This window comes from Cheilinus undulatus, linkage group 21, assembly GCF_018320785.1.
Source record: "Cheilinus undulatus linkage group 21, ASM1832078v1, whole genome shotgun sequence".
NCBI classification, from domain to species: Eukaryota; Metazoa; Chordata; class Actinopteri; order Labriformes; family Labridae; genus Cheilinus; species Cheilinus undulatus.
This window is the reverse complement of record NC_054885.1, coordinates 23,707,489-23,731,076: the sequence shown is the minus strand read 5'-3', so window position 1 is coordinate 23,731,076 and position 23,588 is coordinate 23,707,489. Positions and strand designations below refer to the sequence as shown.

Genomic DNA, 23,588 nt, shown 5'->3' with positions numbered 1-23,588 from the left:
CAAAGTGAAATCTGATTTTTACAACCTAATGTCAATTAGATAAAAATATGTAATGTAAAATAAGTGACTGCATACATATCTATCCCTTTCCAGTCAGTACTTAGTAGATGCACCTTTAGCTGCAATCACAGCACTGAGTCTGTGTGGACAGGTCTCAATCAGGCTTGCACATCTAAACATGGCAATTTTACTCCATTCTTCTTTGCAAAACTGCTCAAGCTCTGTCAGGTTACACAATGATCAAGTATGAATAGCCCTTTTAAGTCCAGCCACAAATTCTCTATTGGACTGATATCTGGGCTTTGACTCTGCTACTCCAGAACATTCACCTTGTTCTCTTTAAACCATTTCTGTTTAGCTTTCGTGTATGCTTCAGGTCATTGTCTTGCTGCAAAAGCTGTAGGTCTCTAGCAGACTGAGTAAGACTGTCTTTCAGGATTTTCATATATTTTGCCACATAAGTTTTACCCTCTACCTTTACAAGCCTTCCAGGGCCGGCTGCCGAGAAGCATCCCCACAGCATGATGCTGCCACCTCTATACTTCAAGGTGAGGATGGTGTGTTTGTGATGATGTACAGTGATTGATGTCCACCAAACATAGCATCTTGTCTGATGGCTAAAAAGAACCATTTTGGTCTCATCAAACCAGAGAACTTTCTCCCACTTGACTTTTGGAGTCTTCCACATGCCTTCTGGTAAACTCTTGTCAGGATTGAATGAGTTTTGAACAGTGGCTTTTTCTATGCCACTCTCTCATAAAGCTTTGACTGGTGAAGAACTCGGACAACAGTTGTTGTATGCAGGGTCTCTCTAAATTGAATTAAGTCAGTCACTTTAAGAAGGGGTGGATATTTTTGCAACTGCTCATTTGTGTTCAGTATCTTTGTTTAATTGACATTACTTTGTTGAAACCTATTTTCACTTGTTTTTTGTTTTGTTTTGTTTTTTGTTGTTCTAAATTTCTTAATGTCAAAAATGCCAAATTATATTGACGATTGATTGATAAATAATTAAAAGGGTAAAACATCCAAGGGGGTGAATAGTTTTTATAAGCACTGTAGAGACATCCATATCAATTTCAGTCTCTTTCATAAACAACTAAAAACCTCTCACAGATGCTACAAGTTGTAAGTCTAGCATATCCTCTATGTCATTTGTAGTGGATAAAGAAGCAAACTTTTTTTTGCCACAACAATTAAGGTCATATCTCAAATGATTTCTGTAAGCCTGCTTCATAACCTTAATTTTGTTGACTGTACACATGCTAGTTACATTAATGTAGTCAAGCTTCACATAGCATGAAAATACAAGAAAGACACTCAGTTGTCTAAAAATTGTCTACTTTATTCAATAAGATAGATGTTTTTGTAAAACATTCAATAAAAAATGATGTTTCTTTTATTGCTTATTGTCATCTTTACACTAAGACTTGATCCGATGCATAATATGTTTTCCAAAGCACTCTCAAGAGGAATATGTTGCTAGATATTGAGACAAGATTTTAAGCTGTCATTATAATAGTAGTAACATACATACATACACACGTTCAGATTATATAAAAACAAAACAAACAAGTGAGTAAAGTTGCTGAACAGAACACAGACGAGGGACAGGCGGACTCAGGAATCCTCTCATGTACAGTTGGCACTGATTTAGGACTATGTGAGACTTTAGCTAACAACATTTGTTCATTTTTTCATTGGTTTAGTAAGAGTTGAAAAAAAAAAAAGAAAATCTCATTGATGTTGAAAATAAACTTCAGCCTGACAATGGAAAAGCTACATACCTGAGACTCAGAAAACAGTTCTTTGTACCATTGAAGCCATTTTAAAAGTCCCACTTCCTGCTTTTATGATGGAATAGAAAGGCTGAATTTAATTCTTTCTAACAGTTAACTTAAATTTCACTTTCAAATTTCCAAACTTAAAATCTAATATGTAACATAATATCAAAAATCATGAACATTATGTCTCAGAATGTCTCACAATAAACCATGGGACTTCTAAAGTGACTCTAAAGGGAGTTGTTGTGTTGCATATATGCTTGACATCCTAAGTTTCTTGGTCACACATCAGGTCCAGAAATACAATTATTTTTTTACATTTGCAGTTTATAATTAAATCTTTAACTTGTCCTTATGACTGAATGAACTTTTGAAAATGTGTTTACAGGAAGTAACAATGCAGTGAAAAGATAAGCTAGAATGTTGGATAAAAAAAATGACAATTTAGAAGCACATTGTGGTAAAGATAATAAGTGAGATAAAAATTTAAGGAGAGACTTAGTGTTACACATTCAAGGACTAAAATCATTCAAGCACTGAGTAGCCTTTAGGGAAATGGGTCAGTTTGAAGAAAATGTACATAATGAGACTCATTACAGTACTGAGATGATGTGAGGCTCCCCTGTCCCAAGTCGTTTAGAGAATCCTACATCCTTGCCACTCCTCCCTCATACACATTCCCACTAAGCAGTGTGCGTGTGTTATGTCAATCTGCTCAGCCTCAGGCCTGCCTGTGTGTGACACAGCTGCTTGTGTGTGCATGTGTGAGCTTCATGATCTGCAAGGGAGCCTAACATCCACTGAAAAACATATGCACACATAAACACACAGTTGCATGCATGCACGCACACACAAACCAGCTCTGAGGTAAGCGTGATCATGCCATATATTTACATTCTCTGTTTAAGGAAACTGTGTACAAGGCAGTCACAGATGATGATCTGGCAAGGTGTCATAGATTTTTGGTCTGTTTTTCCTTTAGAGGAGGTGTATTAGGAGGAGGAACGCAGACGTACTAACCAAAGCAAGGGGGAAAGAGGGGTCTCACCAATAAATAAATAAATAAATAAATAAACTACAATAAGTTAATAAGTTAAAGGGGTCTGTCTGTACATGTGTGGAGAGCAATAGTGTGCTTGCATGGGTTGTTTGCATGTCAAATGCGTGGGTTTGTGGCTTTGTGTGTTGTCCTCAGGGGTTGTAGCTAAGGAGGAGAGGGAGCGGTAAACTCATCCCCCCCAGAGACCCATAGCTTCATTCTGCTCTGACAACACAAACAGAGCTGCTATGATACTTTTGGAAGAAAAGATGCTGAAGCAAAACAACACTGGTTGCAAAGCTCATATTCAGAATGTTAATGTTATAAGCATGCTATGCGAGATGTGTGAAATCACATTATGTATAAAAACTGTAGGAGTCATACCAGGGAGAACGCTGTGAAACTAAAAACATGACTAATATTGCTGTTATAGAGAATTTGTCCCAAATTTTGCATGTTGTTTCTTCTATGTCAAGGCGTCAGTTAACTCAGTGTATGCAGGCTTTTTTATCCTGCATACATCATGAATGTTCAAATCAGGAACAGCTAAAAGCATGCAACATTGTCAGGGGTGACACTCTGTTGTACCAAAAAGTTTATTTTTATAACTTTAGATAATAACTAAGCTTACTTCAATTTAACAAGTCCTGGAAATGTATCTTTTCAACTTGAAAACTTAACAATGGCATGATTTGTTTGACACATTTTTGCCTTTCCATAAACCGTACTAACCTGTTGAAACATGCAACAATTGCATTTCTATTTTGTTATGAATTCCTTTAATAATCTACAGTCATCTGCTGCCTGGAAGAATGTGACTCTACAGTTTATGAAAAACCATCAAAATTGGAAAAAAAAACTTTTATGCTTACAGTGACGAGAAGATATTGATTAAGAGGAAAGAAAGCTTGTGACTAGCAGCTGCATAAATAAGTCATCATATATCCATATAGAGAAAGGTAATAAGAGTACTGATCATTGTCATCATATATCATTGTAATGATGCATCACCGTGGCAGGAAAAAACTTGCAGTGAAAGTGTGGCAGTCAGGGATAATCCCAAAGTTTTGTATGAAAGTGTGTTACTGTGTTACTCTGGAAGTGTGTGTTTCTGTGCCTTTGTTGGGGTGTGTGTTTAGGAAGTTCAGGGTCATCATTTGTCGTACATTCAGTGTAAGAGGTTGGGAGGCGCTGCTTGGCCGTGGGTCAGCAGGGTCAGGTTCAGGGGCGATCTGAAGTGTTGGTCATGGTGGTCAAAGTTGAAGGGTCATGGTGAATTCTTCTAGAGGAGGATGCACTTTCCTTTTTCCACCCATGGGTTGTTCTTCATCAGCTCTGGGTTCAGAAAGGGATCCTCTGGGACGCCATCCTCTATCCACTTTACCAAGCTTTGAGAAGAGACACAGAGGAACAGAGACATATTTCAAATTCCAGGGGAAGTCGCTTACCCACAATCCATCCTCCATTCTTAGATCCTATATTCCATAAAAGGCAAAAAAGAGAATCTGAGCATTCATATGCCATAAGTCACAAAAGACATATAGTCCTGCGACAGAAGTGTGGTATTAGACTGACTTGTGCCATTACAACAAACATACAGCAGTGCTGTTATTTAGCATGACATCACTTCCTCCTCTTTATCAAATAAAACGACTTTTGCATATTTTTTTAATAGATTTTTTCTACACATATGTGAAGCTGCACTTGGTGTTATCCTTGTTTTACTTTTCTGTAAAAGAGAAGAAGTAGCACTAAAATAATAAGCTCCTTAGAATGGATGATCTTTGTGTCCTGGTTATCTTATGTTGTCTTATAAACTGTGTTATCTGGAAATAATTCTCCCCTGATCAACATGTGGACTACCATGTACCATCTGCTCCAATCTATGTGATGCAACAAGTGCTTTATTTACTCAAACAAGTGTAATTACAGCATTTTAAAGGATGTAAAATGTTAAAGGCTTCCCATTACCTATAAGCTTTCATGATATTTATATACAGTTATGTTCTCTACATGAATTAAAGATTGTTTGACATTTTGGGGCTCCATTTTGGGTCCACTGGCCCACGCATTGGATAAATAGAGCAAGGAAAACAGAATGAATAGAAACAACCTGAACTGTCAAGCCATTTCTCAATGTTACACTGTTATATACTAGTAGAAAACTGCTTTGTCTCCAAAATGAAAATATGATCAAATAAATAAATGTTCTACAATGAACGTCCTTAAATTGACTGGCTTGAGCTGTAACTTTGCTTGCTCATGTTGGACACTTTAAATTGTCAGTCTTTTTCTTTTCATTTTAATGATACTGTTTAAATTCTTTGTGTTTGCTTCTAATAACTAAAGAGAGCATATATTAGACCATAAAAACTACTTGCCAAATAAGACTGATAAAGCTGAAACAAAGTGAAACTTACCAACTTTAAATTTGGCTAATTATCCATTCAAATGTGTAAAACAGTTCACTCCTAATTTGTTCAGTTGTTTCATTTTAACAACAGTCTGACACAGAGTTGCACAGCTCTGCCTAAAAGGACTTCAGAGCCTTATATAAAAAACAGCCTTAGTCAAGAGAAGGTCCTCTCGCACAGTGTTGATGAAGCCTCACATGAAGTGAGTTTCCCTGATTGGTCCTTCATCCCTCTCTGTGTGCAGTGAGACAGACAGAAAGAGCTGAACTGAACTAAGTGATGTCAGCAGGGTTGTTACAAATTGAACCTTGTCTGTGTCTTTGGTCTTATGGGAAGTATTACTTAGTGAGCAGCTACATCTGTTTTATCATTACTGGCATGCCCAAGCTATAGCTGACAGAAATAATAATAACAATAATAATAATAATAATAATCATTTATAACACAGGTACTAAATGTTTTACCCTCTTAAGTTAGCAGTAATATATTTTTGTACAATCTAAACAACAACCTGATCTATCTTGCTGATGAAAATGGGTTTAGCAATCTTTGTTGAAGGGTTTGCTGCGTGACAGCTGCAGCATGTGTCCACTTTCATACAGCCAGACTGTGTTTACCTTACTGGGGACATGTTCTGCCAGTGTGACAGCGAAGAGCTGCAGCTACAGTTAAAGTTTAGAGAAAGTGTTCTACTTTTGTGAGCATACATATCTGCTATAATGAGGTCAACTTCTCTGTCTATTTTGGCTGAGATACACACATGGCTCACAGTTAAAATAGGCAAGCTTTTTGTTCTATACATTATAACTTTTTAACATGTCGGAATAAAAATGAAGCCGTTATACACCTGAGGTGCACTCAGTCTTAAATAGCCATTGCACTTGGGATGCTTTTGATCAGATCACTGCCATTTTAAGCAAACGGGGAATGCTCAGATGTCATTGAAAAGCATCATAAATTGTCCACTTCTGCCACTGTTGATGACCATTACATTTTGTTCTGTGTTTTAAAAAATAGCCTCTTTATTTAGAATTAAATTAGTAATGGTGAGGGGGGATAGGGATGGGGAAGGTGATGACTATTTCAGAGAACAAACTTTACACACTTCTATTCTTCATACATTTTCATGCAAAACATTTCTGAATTAATAATTTTGTGATTTCTTTTTATGATATGAAAAGCACAACTCTCTTGTATTATACAAATTTCAATCACTCTGATGGGTTAACTTATAAGATAAGATAACTAACAATTTTAACAACTGCTTAAAATACGATTGAAATTTATAATAGATACGATCAAGTGATCTGGAGTAATATTATAAAAACAAACTGCTAGTTTGTTAAGAATATCTCATTTGTAAATGACATATTAAAAGAAAGCTGCTTGACATCAAAACTTCATCTTAATTTGTTTTTGCCACTGTTTATTGGAGAGCATAATTAATTTGCATTGTACTCAATGTACCTTGCAATAACAAAACTATTTTAATTCTTTTCTCCACTGCTTTTCACAGTTGTTTTAGGAGGCCTGACCTGGGATATTTTAGAGCTACTGTTCACTAACTACTCACTCAGTCACTGTCTTGGAGGACTTTTCTCGTTTAAAGGCCAGCTGGTACTTGAGGCTCTCCACCTCCTTCTTCATCTGGGGCAGGTCCATCTCATCCATGGCTGCAGCTTGATGTAGAGCTTTTCTATCTGCACACAGAGAACAGGCAAAGGTTATTTTTAAACAGTACAAAATATTGGAAGACACACTTGATACTGTGTAACTGTGCCCTGCAGCAGCTTAGCGATTCCACCTACAGGAAGGGTGAAAAGAGGCTGTTAAATTCACAGAGTACAAACAAGTGCTGCCAAAACTGGCAGACCCACTCAACACCACAGGATACATTCAGTTGGCTTCTTCTTTGTCCTTGGGGCTGTATGTTTCCACTTCTGCAGAAGTTTGACAGCTTTTATAAATATCCCAAATTCAATTACAATAGAAATGATCATGCCATTTTTTTTCTATTCTGTCCTTTTAGTTTAATAGTTTTGTCAGTAAAAGAAAGGAAAGAGGACAGTACTGCTGTATTAACCCTCATCCTTTACTCTTCATCTGACCACACAGAGGGTGACCCAAAACAGAAAAGAACAGTGTAGAGTCACCCAGGGCAAACCGACGTATTTCTGTCCACCTTAACCAAACTTTTAAATATTGTTTCCTAAGGCTGTGCAGGTTGTGCAATACTGTCATGATGTTCTTGTATTTGTTGTGCTTTTATGTGGTTTGCTTATGCAGATGTGCAATGTGTGCAACTTTTTTTTTTGAAAGTCTGTTGTTGGTATGTGCTTTTTCATTTACAAGTGGATTTGCTTTTCTTTTTATTGTATTTTTTCAAATCACTGCAATAATAGAAGCAGCTTAATGTGCATAGCACTTCAGCACAAGACAAATTTCCTCAAGGGGACAATAGTACAAATTGTATTGTATCGTTACTTAGCTCTGCTAATCATATCGTACCATATTGGACTGTATTGGATCATACAGGATTGTGTCCTACCTTAGCTCTGCTTGTATCATATTATGACTTAGCTCTGCTGTTCATATTATATTGTAAAGTATCATATCGAATTGTAACTACTGTAACTTAGCTCCACTAATTGTAGTGTATCATATCAGATTGCATTGTACATTGCAAAGCTCAGCACATGGTATGGTGTTGCATCTAATGAATTGTATTGACTGATCATTTCCTATTGGATTATATCATTTTGTATCAAAACTTAGCACTGCTAATTGTATCATATTGTATCAGATCATAACTTTTACTTGTATCTACTCATACTGTCTTGTATATAGTATTGGATCAGATCTTATGGTATCAGATCATGCATAAATAAGCTCAGCACATGGTATGGTACTGAATTGTATTTATTGAGCATTATTGTATCGTATGGTATTGTATCATATCAGATTGTATTGTATTGCATATGGTATCGTAACTTAGCTCTACTAGTACTGTATCGTGTCTTATAGTATAGTATTGGACCAGATCTTATCGTATCATATCAGATTGGATCATCAAGCTTAGGGCATTGTATGGTATTGCATCATCTTCTACAACAAAAACAGAAACAACCAGAAGAGCATCAAAAGGTGTACTTTGTGACACAATAGAATACCAGAGCTGATGAGATAAAGCAAGTTATCAACAACAATTGGAAAATCAGACAAAATAACCCAAGTCTAAAGGATGTGTTTCCATCTGCACCTACAGTCAGCTTCAGAAGAGCACCGACCATTGGAGATAAGTCGGTACACAGCTATCTTCCAGGAGACAAAAAAGGCACTTGGTTGGATCGCAGGCTGCAAGGATTTTTCAAATGTGGAAGATGTAATCATTGTAACTCCATGTTACAAACCAACAGCTTCAAGGATGAGCATTTAAATAAAACATTTCCTATAAAATCGTTTATCAACTGCAATACTTATGTTGTTTACTATCTTCAGTGCCCCTGTGGATTTTTCTATGTGGGATAAACAAAAAGACAACTTGAAGAAAGAATTGCTGAACATAAGTATGCTACCCGGATTGCAAAAGAAGTCTATCCCATGGCCAAACATTACAAACAGCACCATGGGTGCAATCAAGATTCTCTCAAAGCCATTGGTATAGAGGCCATAGAAATGTCCAAAAGAGGAGGAGACACACTGAAGAAACTATTACAAAGGGAGATTTATTGGATTTTCACAAGCTAAAGGCTACAACAAGTCCAGGACTAAATGAGGAGCTGGACTAAACCCCATATCTGTAGGTCACCTTTTTCCCCCTCACTAGATATGAAGATTAGCAAAAGAATGGGATAGCTCTATGAGATTATTATGTTCTTTGTCATGTTTTTTACTTTTTTCTTTTCCTTTATGATCATGTTTACTGTTTTTGGTATCTATTTTTTGTAACTGCTGATTGTAAAACAATTGTTCTTGCTCTGAGCTTGCTTTGTTGGAGTGCACCAATACACACCCACTTTTCTCACTGCACCTGAGAAGCAGTTGACTGATCGCAAGGCAGCTGCCATCTGTGATCAGTCACTTGTTTTTAAATGCCCTGATGAAGGCTTTGTAAGTTGAAACGTGTAGGCACTTTAGCTCATTTATTAAAGGCTTTTTAACTTTTCAAATACAGTGTGCCTTAGTTTTTTTCTGGTTATGACATTTTACCCTCAACAAAAATACAAGTCTGACCTCCCTCCCTTTTTTTATCAACATGGTATTGCATCATATTGAATTGCATTTATTGTGCTGTATCGTAGTGTATTGCAACTAAGCTCAGTGAGTTGTACTATCATAACATATCGTACTGAACCATACTGTACCATATAATATTGTATTGTTGCTAAGCTCAGTGTATGGTATGGTATGATATAGTTTTATATGGCATTCTATATCCTATCATGTCGTAATGCACATTCACCCCCGACAAAGCAAAGATATGGACAAAAATGGGCATCCTGTTCATCCAGAAAGTTGTTCACAGGCTCCACAGTGAGTCAGTCGCAGTGTAGTGTAGCAATAGTATATGATGTTATAAATAAATGACCTGGGCCTTGGTGATGGCAAGGGTTAAGCAGACTCTTAATCATAACATTTAAAATGGACAGGATTGTTATCAGTGGGTTTGGACCAAAGCCTGTGTTCAGTAACATAATACCTCACAAAGTGTCTGTCCCCAGCACTTTTTGGATCATCGGAAGAATGATCTTTTCTCAGGAAATCTAATACTAGATTCTCTTGAAATGTAAACAAAAACCTGAGACACTCAGCCACTTTAATATAATAACTACTCTATTTCTACGACCTGCAAATATTAATGGAGTAACGTGCACTTTAACATGTTGGATCCATTTCACCTGCACTGCAAGTCAGCAGGAAATGTAATTAGCCAAAAATGTCTTCCTGTGTAGACATATCATCATATTATAAGGCATAAGCTGTAATTTAAGATACAGACTGGCAAGAGTATCAGAACAATTGATTTATACATTATGTTCATATAACTGTATGTTCATGAGGCAATTCCTTTGTTTATAATAAAAGCTAGATTCTATAAAATGTAGGTGCTTTTTAACTTTATAAAGCAAGAAATAAAGGTTTGGTTCTTAGTTGATTAAATATATCTTTGTTAGAAGTTAAATCATTGTGTGCAGCTACATGATGTTATCAGAGCAGCCTTCTAGTACAGTGTAACCTTGGATGAAAAGCACACATGTATTTAGGTCAAAGTCAATGCTACTAAGTGCAGGCCTGCTCCTATGTGTTTTTTTATTGGACAGTGGTATTCAGGCTACCTTGAGGGGACTTAGCCAAAGAGAATATTTTTAAATTCATTGCCATTTTAAATTTTGGGAATTATGATCATTCATTTTGTTCTAGGAGTAAAACAGGAACATAAGATTGCTCTTACTGCTCTCTTGCAAAGCTAAAATGCAGCTAGTCTATTTTACCTTATAGAATGACTAGAGGGAGAAATGCCAGCATCCCTTCGGCACCTTTTTAAAAAAAAAAACGTGTTTAGTAAATGAACTAGAGCTTGTATAATGCTTTAATGACTATGCCGCAGGTCAGCCTTACCCATTCATACCCTTCCACTCCATTCACATTCATACAATGTTGGCAGAAGTTGCTTTGAAGAATTGGCCATTAGTATTAGCTAATCTCATTCATACCCAGCCATACCCAATAACAGGCCACTGATTAAGCAGTGGGAACAAATTGGAGTTAAGGGACACAATGACATGTGACTGCGGGGGTACATCAAACCCATGATTTTATGGTTGCGGGACAACCCACTCTACCTACCAAGCCACAGTTGCCCCATGTGTCACTTGCTGAAAGTTGATGATAAAGATGTAGTTTCATATGTGTGTTGGTGTCCCCGTGGTTTTCTCTAAAAAAATTAACTGCTCTTATCCATGGCGCTGTGTTACCTCTATGATCCTCTGAATGACTGATGACTTGTGCCCCTGTTTGGGACAAAATGATGACACAGTGATGAGATTTACAACCAGGATTCCATCCACTGTTTTGTATTTTGAAACTGACCCTGTGCTGCGTGGGAGCAGTATGTGGAATTTAAGGGTAAGGTGGGCTGTTAACTCTAGATGGAGCTACACCAGCTGTTTCAAGTATTTGTTCTTCACTAGGATAGATATAGGAAAGTGGTGTTTATCTTGTAATATCACTATGAAAATTAAACTGCATTTAAAAAAAATGCCCTTGTACATTCAACTATAAAGGGTCGCAGGGGATGATGATGTATGTTGGGTCATACTGGATCAGCCATCAAATTCAAACATGTAATTTTTCAACTATCTAAAGCGATATTGTCTTCATTCTCTTCTACTGGGTGCTTTTCCTTGTCTCTCCTGCTCCCTCTTTCTCACTCTCACTCCCTACCCACGCATGTGTCCACTATAGCCTCCGAACAATACACTTTCCCTCGTGTGTGTGTTCCTTTGTGTTCATGCTCTCCTGAGTGTGTATGTGCCCTTATGTGAGTCAGTTGAGGATTGGGGGGATTGAAGTGCTTGTCTGGTCTGAACTCAGAATTGATCTCACTGAGGTGCTCCACATAATAACAACAATGGTATTTTTAAAGCACATTAAATAATCCTTGATATTATGCAATTGTCCTTCATGACTGTTTAGTGAGTGCTGGGGCATTGTGAGGCATGAAATGGCAGTGCAGAATTTACATTTTTTAAATAATGGTCTGGTTTCAAATTAAGCACAATACATGCATGACACTGAATCTTGTTTTTAGCTGAAAAAGTGTAAATCTAAAAATGTAGTTGGAAAAATACACAAAAAATAGAATAACCTGAAAAATTAATGCTACTTTAATAAAAGTAGTAGTATTGGTACAAAACACACCTACACAATACTTAAGACACAAAAGAAGGTCAAAGCAATAAGACTGTCTTGATACCAGATTTCTTTTAACTCAGGTAAGATTCCTGTAAAAATCAGTGAATATCAACACTTCCATTGTCTAAATTGTACAAATCCATTGGAAACATTTTGGTAGAGAAGCCTTGCAGTTGGTTTCAGGAGCATTTGTTGATCAATTTATTTCTCAAATGCATCTGTCTTATTAGAAAAATATATGTTTTTAAGCCTCAGTAGATTTTGACACCAAATTTTATCAAAATAATGATGAAAAAATTAGTTTACAACTTTTCAAAGCCAAACTGGATTAAAGGGATATTTCAGTATTTTTGAACAAAGCAATGTTGGCCTAACCTGACACGCCAGATGGATTTGTTTCACACATCCAACTCGTAAACCTGCCATAGAAAGCATTTAGCAAAGGGCAGAGCCTTTGAAAAAGAAACTCAGAGGGTGATTGGATGATTGTTCTGTCTGTCACATCTTTACAGGCCAATCAGACCAACAAATGTGACGTTGTAGCCACTACCAGTGTGCACCGCTAACGAGGTGTAAACTCCATAGAGAACTGCATAACGCGAAACACGGCGATTGTAGACATGTCAGTACACGACTTTTGTCGTTTTTGAAAAGAAAACAACTCACTGCTGTTCTTTGTCCTTCTTTTAACAAATAAATGTCATCAAGTTCTAATAAAACTGACACTTAAGCAGCATCCACACTAATCTCTTCTGCCATTATTGCACCAGCATCTTGTTGCTGCTTGCTTACATCACGACTCTGCTAAAGAACTGAAAGTACTCCCCCTGAACGCTGATTGGTCCTGTCACTTTCTAACCAGGCCCAAACAGTTTAGATGGGAGCTTTGCAAGATGGATTCGCCAGTGAGAAACAGTAAATGGGTGAATCCATCTGCTTTGTCAGGTTAATGTTGGCCCAGACATACGCACTATTGAAAACATTTGAAGCATTTTATTTTTTATCCAGAAAGCATCTGTGTTTTTGTCACTGTTTTGCAATGGAGTCTTTGGCTACTGGTTATGTATTGCACTGCAAAATAGATACAGAAATCCGGAGGCTTCCTGGGTATAAAATAAAACGCTTCAAAGGTTTTCAATAGTGTGAATATTTGAGGCAAAATTGTTTTGTGGCCCATTTTTACCTAAAACTCACTAAATTCTGCTGGGAAACTGTACTCATCTGTTAAGCTGTATAGTCTAGCTTCCTGGCTGGTACAACCAGCCAGTCCTTCTTAAAGGAGCAATGCTCACTGAAATCACTGGAGGCTAATGCAACTTCTACTGCTAGGTACCATATATGCCTCACCTTCCAAAATACTGAAATGTCCCTTTAACAAATACCTCTAAAATGCTAAGTTAGCTTAGCTTTGCATAAGACTGAAAATGCCAGAACTTCAAAAGCAACAGATCTTTTTCTTTAACCTTTTTGATTTAGCTGTACCTTTCTATTTTCATTTTAAAAGGGTTAGAATTAGATCTGTCCTGTCCTTACACAGATAAAATGTAAATAACCAGTAATTCAGTTCTAAACCTTTATTTAACCAACATGGTGATGCTAAAGTACAACAATTTCTGCTTCATAAAAGGCGATTCAAAAGGAAACATAAAAGTGTTGTTCAGAAAAGGTGAGACAGAGACTGGCAGACAGAGACACAGTGAGATATTTATAATGAGGTATGAGGCGTGTGTACATGTGGGTCCCTTTGTGAGTTTCAGGAAAACACCAGGTGCAATATTACATGACAAAGTGTGTGTGTCTACCCAATATTAGACAGACAGAGAGAGGCAGAGTGATGGCCAGATCAGGTTACAGCAGCATCCTCCAGAGACAACAAGAGGATTGGATGCTTTCCTTTTTCTAACACTATCATTCACTGTCTACTTCTTCTCTAATTTCACTCTCTCCTGTTTTCCCTCCTTCACACTTTCTCTTCTCTCCCAACTTTGACTCTTAATAGTCAGGCCTCTTCATCTGCTTCCATGAGTTAACCTCCTTCCAGTCTCCTTTGTTGCACAATTGTTCAGTTTGTCTTTAAATAAAACACTTCTCCTTTTCAAACACATTTGATTCTCACTTTGTTTTACCTTCATTGCCTCAGCCTCTCTGCAACTGTCTCCTTAAAAAGAGTTGTTTGGGGGTAAACTGGGGTTATGAAGTAAAAGGAACACTTCTAAAATTACCACATACCTGCCAGAAAGACTCCAAAACCGTCTGAATCAACCATCTTGACTCAATGATCTATGTCTTTAACTGTAAAAGTCAAAACTCATTAGCTCTATTAATCAATATTGTTAATTAACCTTGCTTTTTTTTTTCAAGCTACTCTTAACGTTAACATTAGCTGTATCACATGAAGCTGTAGGGGTTATAATCTATTCTCGCACCCTATCAGTTAACAAAAATCAATACGATTGATTTAAAATGATGTAACTTTAGCTTCAGCATCAACATGGCATAGAACAATGCACAAAGGGCCTCTATACCGCATTTTTTTTTCTTTCAAATTGTCTCTTTTACTGTTAAAAGTCAGCAAAAGAGTGCTGTTAAACAACATGCAAATCTAAAAGTGAGATTAAACAGCCAGTTGGATAAGCAACACTTATGACAGTTTTCTTTCATATCACTGTATTAACTACATAGTTTTAAAAATGATTTAACAGCATATTTTGTCTCTTTCAACAAAGATATCATCAATATGTCTAATCTGAATAAGACTATTCCTTAAAAGCAGGCTTCACATATGTAAAGAGAGCTGAAGGTTGGGGTTTAAACTAGGGCTGCGATAATTGATTGATTTTGTAATTGAGTACTCTATCGATTCTTCTGTTGATAAATTGAGTAGTCAAATAAGAAATATTGCATTTTTTTTTGTTGTTTTTTCAAGAGAATTAGTACTAGACCAGGGCTATTAAATTACTAATTCAACTGGGCCACATTTTAAAATCAAGAAATTTAGCTGGGCTGAAAATGTTCAGCGCCTAGTAAGCAACTGCTAATGTCAAATTTGAACCAATACAGATCAATTTGATGAAAAATTCATGCAATTTTTATTCATAGTCTCTCTTTTAAATTTGGCAGCATGACAAGGGCACATGAAAAAGTGCATAAAAAACAACAGAGCTGTAACATAACCTGAGGTAGTAGAAATATTTTTATCACTTGAATAAAAATAAAATAAATTGAATTAAAAATAAAAGGAAGTTCTGTAAATAGTAATTTTGGTCACATCTTACCCAGGCATAAAAACTACATTAGCAGAGTTGTAGCTACAGTTGATAAGGACATTTATACTCAGTATTTTGGGGCTACTTCTGTCAGATTCACTAGCCACGCTCCAAAACAATGCAGTGCATTGTAGACTGTTGCTAGGCTATGTAGAGTGTTGTATCCACAGTCTGAAATACTGTGGACATTTATGAAAACTTGCGAAACAGTGGTCTGACTATGTCTGAAAGGTGAACCTTTACATGCAGCAATATGGTGTATTTTTCAAAGGGTGTTCACTTTAAATTTTTGCACATTTTTGCTTTTGGTTTCATCCACGATAAAAAAAAGACCTTTAAAGACCATCCACTGACCTGGAGAACACATTTTAAGGGATAAAGCTGCTTCTGTGACCTGTTGAATCCTGACGATGAACTTGAACCTATTTAGTCTTAGTCACAGTATGTGGCAATAGCATGTTTCTATCTAATTGGTGTCAATTCATTATCAATATAAGTTTTATCAAATTATTTAGGATGCTGAAACCTTTTGAAAAATACGCTGCAATCAAGACGTTAGTGCGCTGAATTTTAAATAATTTATAGTTAAATGTATAATGTTAGCCCACGGAAGAGAGAGAGACAGAGAGAGAGAGAGGAAGCACCAAAACAGGACTTGAATTGTGAAGCCTGTCGGTGTTCTGTGAAACTATTGAGTCAACCTGAGAAGTTTATGAAATCCCCTGAACTCTGCAGACACAGACTGAGCACTGTCTCACACAAGCGAGTCATGCATGCAGCACATAAACTCAGGTATCTGCGTAGGTTCACCAGTGCCATATTTGCCATGGAGCCACGCTCAGTGGCTGTGTAAAAATACAGGGCGCGTGCCTGTAAACATCACTGCACCAACTTCTTTTCCATCATGACTTTTGCGGCTTGAATCATGCATTTCATGTTATAGTATCAGTGAAAACAAGAGCATTGTGCCACACAAATAGCCGTCCGTGCGAAACACAGCACGCTGTGTAACACACGGCGCAATGTTCAGGCTTACAGCATGAGCATATATGGATACAGGACTGATTTTAGCGAAGCCTTGAGGCAGATAATCTGCCTCAAAGAAATTTTTTAAATGAATCACTCGAATAATTCGAGTAATTGTTTCAGCCCTAGTTTAAACCCACTCATGAAGCTAACAGTTTTATAATCTAGGCGTTAAGAAGATAAGTCAACTGAAAAGGACGACCATTTCTAGTTCAGCAAATAAGCTAAGCTAGCAGTAGTCATTTCAGCCAGCAAACTCTAAAAAGGTTAAGCATTATGCAACCTTAATTCAAAAACATGGGCATATCTGAGGCCTCTGTGTGAAACAAAGGACCTGCTGTTTCAGAAATGAAAAAAGCATTTAGAGAGCTAGATCTGCTCTCTGACTGTATTTTGCATACAGATAGCTGAACGGTGACGTCATCGCCCCGCTGGTTTCTGCTCTACTAACTTTTAGTCGATACAATCTCTCACTCAGCCTTCATTAAATGATCTTTCTGAGAGGTGAAGCATTTCTACGAATGATATTTTTGTAGCCTCTGATGAAGCTGCTGGGATCGGCTAAAAATAATAAGATATAAATAACAGGCATAATCGATGTGATGTTTTAACAATGCTGGATTTCCTTTTCTCCTTTCACTCATCTGTCTACAAGACTCCATTATTTTCTGCCTATTCTTTTTTTTTTGTCTTTTTCTCTTTTCAGTTGTTCTCTCTCTCTCCTTCTCATATTACTCTCTCTGTCTGCTGTTTGCTCAGTACCCATCCATGTTTGCATGCCTTTATCTTTAACATCTCAGCCACCAGTTCATTAAATAACAAACTCTAAGCCAATGACACTATATGATGTAGCCATAATGAAAACCTAAATGATGGAAAGCATCCATGAAGCCTACTTTTGTCCTACACTCTTAGGTTTAAATCTCAAAGATTAGTTGCAGCAGGTTCCTCTCTGTGGTTTTCTCACTTTCTTCATTTCATTACTGTCTAGTCGCTGTTTTCCATCTGTCTCCTGCTGTCTTCCACAGATGCCTCTTCACTAAGTGATCCCTATCTGTTTTCACAAATTATGAACACTCAATCTATTACTCTACACAATAGCAATATCTCTTACTCCCTCTCTTTTTGCCTTGCAGAGAGTTTGTCATGTCAAACCTAAGTTGTTAGTTAGAAAATCCTCAAAATTACACTCAGTGTTGATGCACTGCAGTGGCAGCAGGCTAAGCAATTCAACCCAGAAATCTCTCTCCCAGTGACACTTTTACAACTCCTTCTGGGGATTCCCAGGTTTCCCAGACCAGCGCATTCTGGGTCTTTCCCGAGGCCTCCTCCCAGCCAGACATGCCCAGAAGACCTCCACAGTGAGGCACCCAGGAAGCATCCTGATCAGATGCCTGAACCACATCAACTCCTTTCGATAAGATGGAGTAGTGGCTCTACTCCTGGTTCCCGGCTGTCTAAACTCCTCACCCTATCTCCAAGGCTAAGAACCACATCATCTGCAAAATGCAGAGACGGGATTCTAAGGTCCCCGAACCAGAACCACCCACTGGGAAAAGCCCAACTAATGACTGGCAGTGGGACCCCATATTCTAGCAGTATGCCTCACATTACCCCTTTGAGTGACATGATCGTAAGCTTTCTCCAAGTCCACAAAACACATGTAGACTGGATGAGCAAACTCTCGTGCTCCCTCACTGTAAGAAAAAATTAGTTGAGCTTACTTAAAAAAAAATATGGAAAGTCATTGCCTCAAAAATAACAAGTAAACTACACTTGACTTTTGTGAGTTAAAAAAACTTGTTTGTTAGTAGTGTGCAGTACTTGTTCTACATGAACTATTTAAGTATTCACTACTAGTTTAAAATCAATTATTTTAAGTTTTCACAACTGAGATTCAAATGTTAATTTAAGTTTGCTGGACTTAGCCTAAATCATCTACTTTGAGTGTGTAATACTTAACATTTTTAGTGCATTGTAAACACTAACAAGTTAATAGCACTCAAAATATCTTAGATAACTGATTACCTTAGAACATCAGCTAGTACAAAAGTGTTGTAAGTCATCATTTCACTTAAGGTGGACTATCTTGTGCCACCATTTGCAACAATGGCTGTTGGTTTCCCACTTCATCAATGACAGTGTGCCATACAACTTTTACTGATGCTGATGACAGTATCAGTACTCCCTGCAACTTCACTCGTGGTGCATTTTATTTATTTATCTTATTTCACCTTTCTTTAACCAGGAGAAAACCTCATTGAGATTAAAAATGTCTTTTTCAAAAGTGTCCTGGCAAAGACAGCTGCAGCTAACAGAGTGCATAAAGGTTTAGTGCCCAAAGGCATTCTGGGAAAACTGCAGATTTGCCATAACTCAAATAATATGAGTTATAACAAAAAATACTTAAATTGTTTGAGTACTGTTCACTTAAAACTGAAATAAGTTCTATCAGCTCATAAAAATAGAGTTCAAATCGCTGTTTTGGATTTTTAAGTTAACACAACTTAATTATACCCCCTTTTTACTTAATTTTTTAAAACTAAGTAAACTTAAGTAAATCAAGCCCTTTTGCTGTTATGGCCAAGAAGTACAATTAACTTGTTTATAATAAGTATTTAGAACAGGTTAAGAAGAACTGAGTAATTTCAACTCAATGTTTATGAGTAAAATGGATGTTGCTTTTTACAGTGCTCAAGAAGTCCAGCAAGGGTAAAGAGCTGGTCTACTGTCCCATGGTCAGGATGAAACCTGTATCATTTCTCCTGAAATTAGGGTTTGGCAATTGGCCAGAACCTCCTTTCCAGCACTCTAGAGTAAACCTTCACAGGAAGGCTGTGAAGTGCAAACCCTAATAATTCGAGCACAACCTCCAGTCCCCCTTCTTAAAAAAAGGGACCACCACCCTGGTCTGCCACTCCCTGTCCCAGACCTAGAGTACAGCTAGTCTTCCTGGGTTCCATCTTAAAAAATAAGTATATTTACAGGTATATCAAAAGTGCATTCAAATCTAATTAAACACCACAGACTACAAAATTGCATGATGGTTGCCCCTGCCACTGGGTTGACAGTTATGTGGAGAGGAGCCTTTTGAAAACTCTCATGGCAGAGATTCACGGTGCTTGTAAGACATTTTATACAAAGAATGGGAATTTTATTGTTTAAAAAACATTTCATGCATAAGAATTGCACTTTATCCACAGGGGGCACCAAAAGCATCATAGCTGGAAGTTCATCACAGGCGCATTAAGGTCCCTGTGAAATCCAATCTTTGTCTCTTATGCACTAGATATGTTGTACTAAAGTTGTATAAATGTTGGAACACTGAGATCTACATGTGACTGAATTTTTGATTTAAATCTTTTGAAAGTTGTTCACCTCTTTCCTGTCTTGTTTCTATTCAAGCAGAGCAAAAATCTGAGCCAGTGATATACCCAGTCTCGATGGAGAATTACCACGCCTCCCTAATGCAACAATGATATGAAATTGGCAGTTCATCTCAGTACAGTCTGTTGTTAGCTGATGTTACTGTCTTCATTGAAAGTTAACAGCCATCTACATGCTGTGTTTTTGTTCTTTGTGAGGTAAATTTCCCAAATCTATCAGCCACAGTAGCCTATGGGTCATTAAAAGTAGCATAACAGAGAAATCTGTACAAGAAAATAGTTGATTTAATCCCCAAATCTTGTCTTTCTGCTATGGCACAGAGCAAGGCAGCTGTGCTCTGATAAAAGGCATTTTTTTTTAGAGGATCACGTTTCTCATGAGTTGGTGGGGCTTCAGCTCTTTTAACAGACACGCCCACACTGTCCTAGAGTAAATTCTACTGCTTCATTTTCATGATTTTGAAGCTGAATTCTAAAAAAAGGAGTTTTTCATGACTGAAATTTGCCATACAACAAACCTAAAATAAATATTTTCAATCACTTTATAGGGACTTTAATGTGGTCGTTTTTATAGTCACTTTGCTACGGTGGCTAAATGCTCCAATCAAAATGTCCCTTTTGATTTGTTTTTTCTACCTGAGCCTTTACTGAAAAGTAGAACCATATATTTCATATGAACTCAGATGGACAATAAACAAATACAAATCATGATTAAAAAAACCCCATCAAATCACAGTCTTTGTGGAGTTGTTCTCATTTTAGAGTATTTAAATGACAAAGGTTCTTTTATTCATTGCGTTCAAACATAAATGGTTGAATATATTCCATATTTGGCGCCAGAAGGTCAGCGTCAGTAAAATAATGTGGATTGATGGTTGAAAGTGGCACTGTGTGGTGTTTGGCAGTGGTTTGGGTGTGTATGCAGTGGTTACTGCAGCAGATTTGCAGCTTTAAATCTAAACTGGGACACTTTGCCATGAAGGGATTGCATCAAGATTGTGCTCAGGTATGAGACAAAAGATGAAGAACAAGTTAATTACATTTGCTTTATTAAAAAAGATTCTTCAAGATCTTCTAATCAACTTTCCTTCTTTTCTTTACTTTTAGGCAATTAAGGCCAGATTTAGCAGTGTTTTGTCAAAGGTAATTAATAAAACACCAATCCACAGACATTATCAATTAGTCAAAATGTGGCTCAGCATGCAAGAGACAGCTGAGTTTTGTATTTGTGTGCTGCTTTTTGAAGATATGTTTGGGTGGGGATTGTGGGTCCGTTGTTTTAGGGGAGGGTATGTAGGTCGTTTGGTGATTTGGGTCAAAAGCATCCAGAGATTAACCTCTACCCCCGTCTCCTCCGCTGTCTTCTCATTCTCATTCAGTAATGTACTGTATGTGTGCATGTGTTTGTGGAGCAGGTGGCAGTTTGAGGTGAGCTCCTAGCAGTGCTTAATGTGTTGAATGGCTCTGTATGTGATGGTGGAGAAAGCAGCTCAAAGGAGAAAACCAAAGGTGAAAGGGAAAGTTTGAAAAATAGTTGAGTAAAAGAGGAAAAAGGCATAGGAAGGAAAAGAGACAGGGAAACAGAGTGAGACTCTTCTTGCCTCTGTAGCTACTGCATTGTAAATAGAGACTAAAAATAGAAAGGAACAAGCAGAACTGCTCTGACCAACTGAGAGAGGAGGCTAAGACAGAAAGAAGAGGCTCCTTGCTGTAAGACTGAAAAGATGCTGCTGCTGAGGATAATAAATTACACTGACTGATGATGTTTGAGCTTTTACTACAAGCTGATCTGTTCTGCACTTCTATGACTGAAGCGGCTGGGACAAGTCCAGCTTATATCTGTACTGACATGGAGAGATGTCCAGTCGATCAGATCTGATCAATTTATTCTTGAACCTGACAGAATGTTTTTTGTGTGTCAGGATACCAAAGGTCAGATGTTGTATATCTGCCAGTTTCCCTCACTGTAAAGAGCCTGATAGGAGTCTCCAATGAGGGTGTGCTCTGTCCTGTGTGGGACACAGGGCAGAAAGGAGGCACAGGGGTGTGGCCAGAGTGAAGAAAGGTAGCTGGCTAAGTAATATCAATGATGACCCACCATGTATGGAACCACTGTACTGGGTAAGTGCATAGATTTATTCTTGGAAATTGGGAGGGTGCACACAAAGGTGTGCAATAAGGAGTGCAAACAGTTAAAGTAATGACAAAGTCAGACAAACAACCACATAAAATCAAGCAATACACACAAAAAGACTCAAATTAGCATCTAGAAATGCAAACTTACTGCAAATAGCTACAAAAAGGAGAAAATGACATCAAAGACACAAATCAATACAAGAATAGCAACTAGGAAAGACAAAAAACAATGATATCTAGAACCCCCTTAATAGACAAAAAACACCTAGTTAACTCAAAGGCACATAGAAGAGCTACAAAGACATTTAAAGCCACCATCAAGAGATGCAAAAAGGACGCCAAATGACCTAAAAGACATGCAACATACAAAAACAATTACATTGACATATTCACAGCAAGCCAGATAACCAAAAGCTGCCTGTCATAATCTGCAATATGTTTCTACTCTATCTGAGAGCATTCAAAGTTCTGTATTTTTATTCATTTTCTCTTCTGGACACTAAACTCGCCCTTGTTCAGAGCCAGATGTAGATCTTCTATCCATAAAACAGGGTCATGTGAACAGAGACAGAGAGGGGAGAGAAAGAGGGAGTTAGATAGGGGGGAGGAAGTGCAGAGGAGAAATCTAAGTTTTATATAATATTTGTAGGATCCATAAAGGCCAGTATGGGTGTGCGCATATGTGTGTGGGGCCGTAGGCGGACAGTAAAAGTGTAAAATCGCCCTCCCAGGCTGTTGCACTTTGAAAACTACAAGTAGAAGAAACAACTGTTTACTTGCAGATAAATCCAATTCATAGCCTTGTCTGCAGTGATATCTCAAACCCATGTTTCCCAGTCATATTCCCATCTTGAATCGCTAAATTTGATGCAAAATGATGTATTGCTTCAGTAAGGCCTGGGATTGAGATATCACAGGGGAGAGAAGCCGACTGTGTTAGGAGAAAGTACATTCATTCTATATGTTGGCTGTAGACATTAGCATCTCTTACCTTACGGATGCCGGTAGAGGCTGTTGCTCTTTTTCAAGTCTGACCGGTACAGTTAAACCGGAGAAGGGGGCACAGGAGACAGCCGGGCCGATATGGGGATTGCGGGTATATTTCCCAGCGTCTGGACAAATAGAGCAGACTTTATGTCCTTGGACTTAGTTTATCTCGAGAAGACGGTGCGCACTCTCAGTAACGAGGATAAAATCCGCAGTCTCCGGAGTAAAACAGCCGATGACGATCAGTCTGAGGCTGTCTGGAGTGTTGGGGGAGTCTCTTCGTAGCCGGTAGTCTGGTCGGTAGTCCGATGGCTGAAGCAGCTTCAGAAATAAAGGGTTGATAGACTATAGGGCGAGGACAAGTTAACGAGCCGGTCCGGTGCGCACTCCGCCGTTCACTGGCCGCTCCTCTGCTGGGATCCTCCTATATGAGCGCCCCGCGTGTGCGCGCGTGTGCATGTGTTTGTGTAAGTCAGAGAGAGAGGGGGAGAGAGAGAGAGAGAGAGAGAGAGAGAGAGAGTGTGTGTTCCCTGAGGATGCATTTAGAGAGTTGTCCAGGCGAGGCGGGGGAGGGGAGGAGAGGGTGTTAAGCAGGTATCAGTCAAGAAAGGGAGGGCTGTGAAGTGTCTCTGCTC

At 38.0% G+C, this 23,588-nt stretch overlaps 1 protein-coding gene across 1 annotated transcript; it reads right to left on the bottom strand.

The window, feature by feature from the left end:
* Window positions 1-1,324: 1,324 nt before the first annotated feature.
* On the bottom strand, window positions 1,325-23,432 carry gng13b (guanine nucleotide binding protein (G protein), gamma 13b). Its single transcript, XM_041778418.1, has 3 exons — window positions 22,958-23,432; window positions 6,811-6,937; window positions 1,325-4,211 (listed from the first exon to the last, which is right to left on the bottom strand). Exons 2-3 carry the CDS (start codon window positions 6,906-6,908, stop codon window positions 4,106-4,108), a joined length of 204 nt encoding a protein of 67 aa, XP_041634352.1. The 5' UTR covers window positions 6,909-6,937; window positions 22,958-23,432; the 3' UTR covers window positions 1,325-4,105.
* Between the last annotated feature and the right edge of the window lie 156 nt (window positions 23,433-23,588).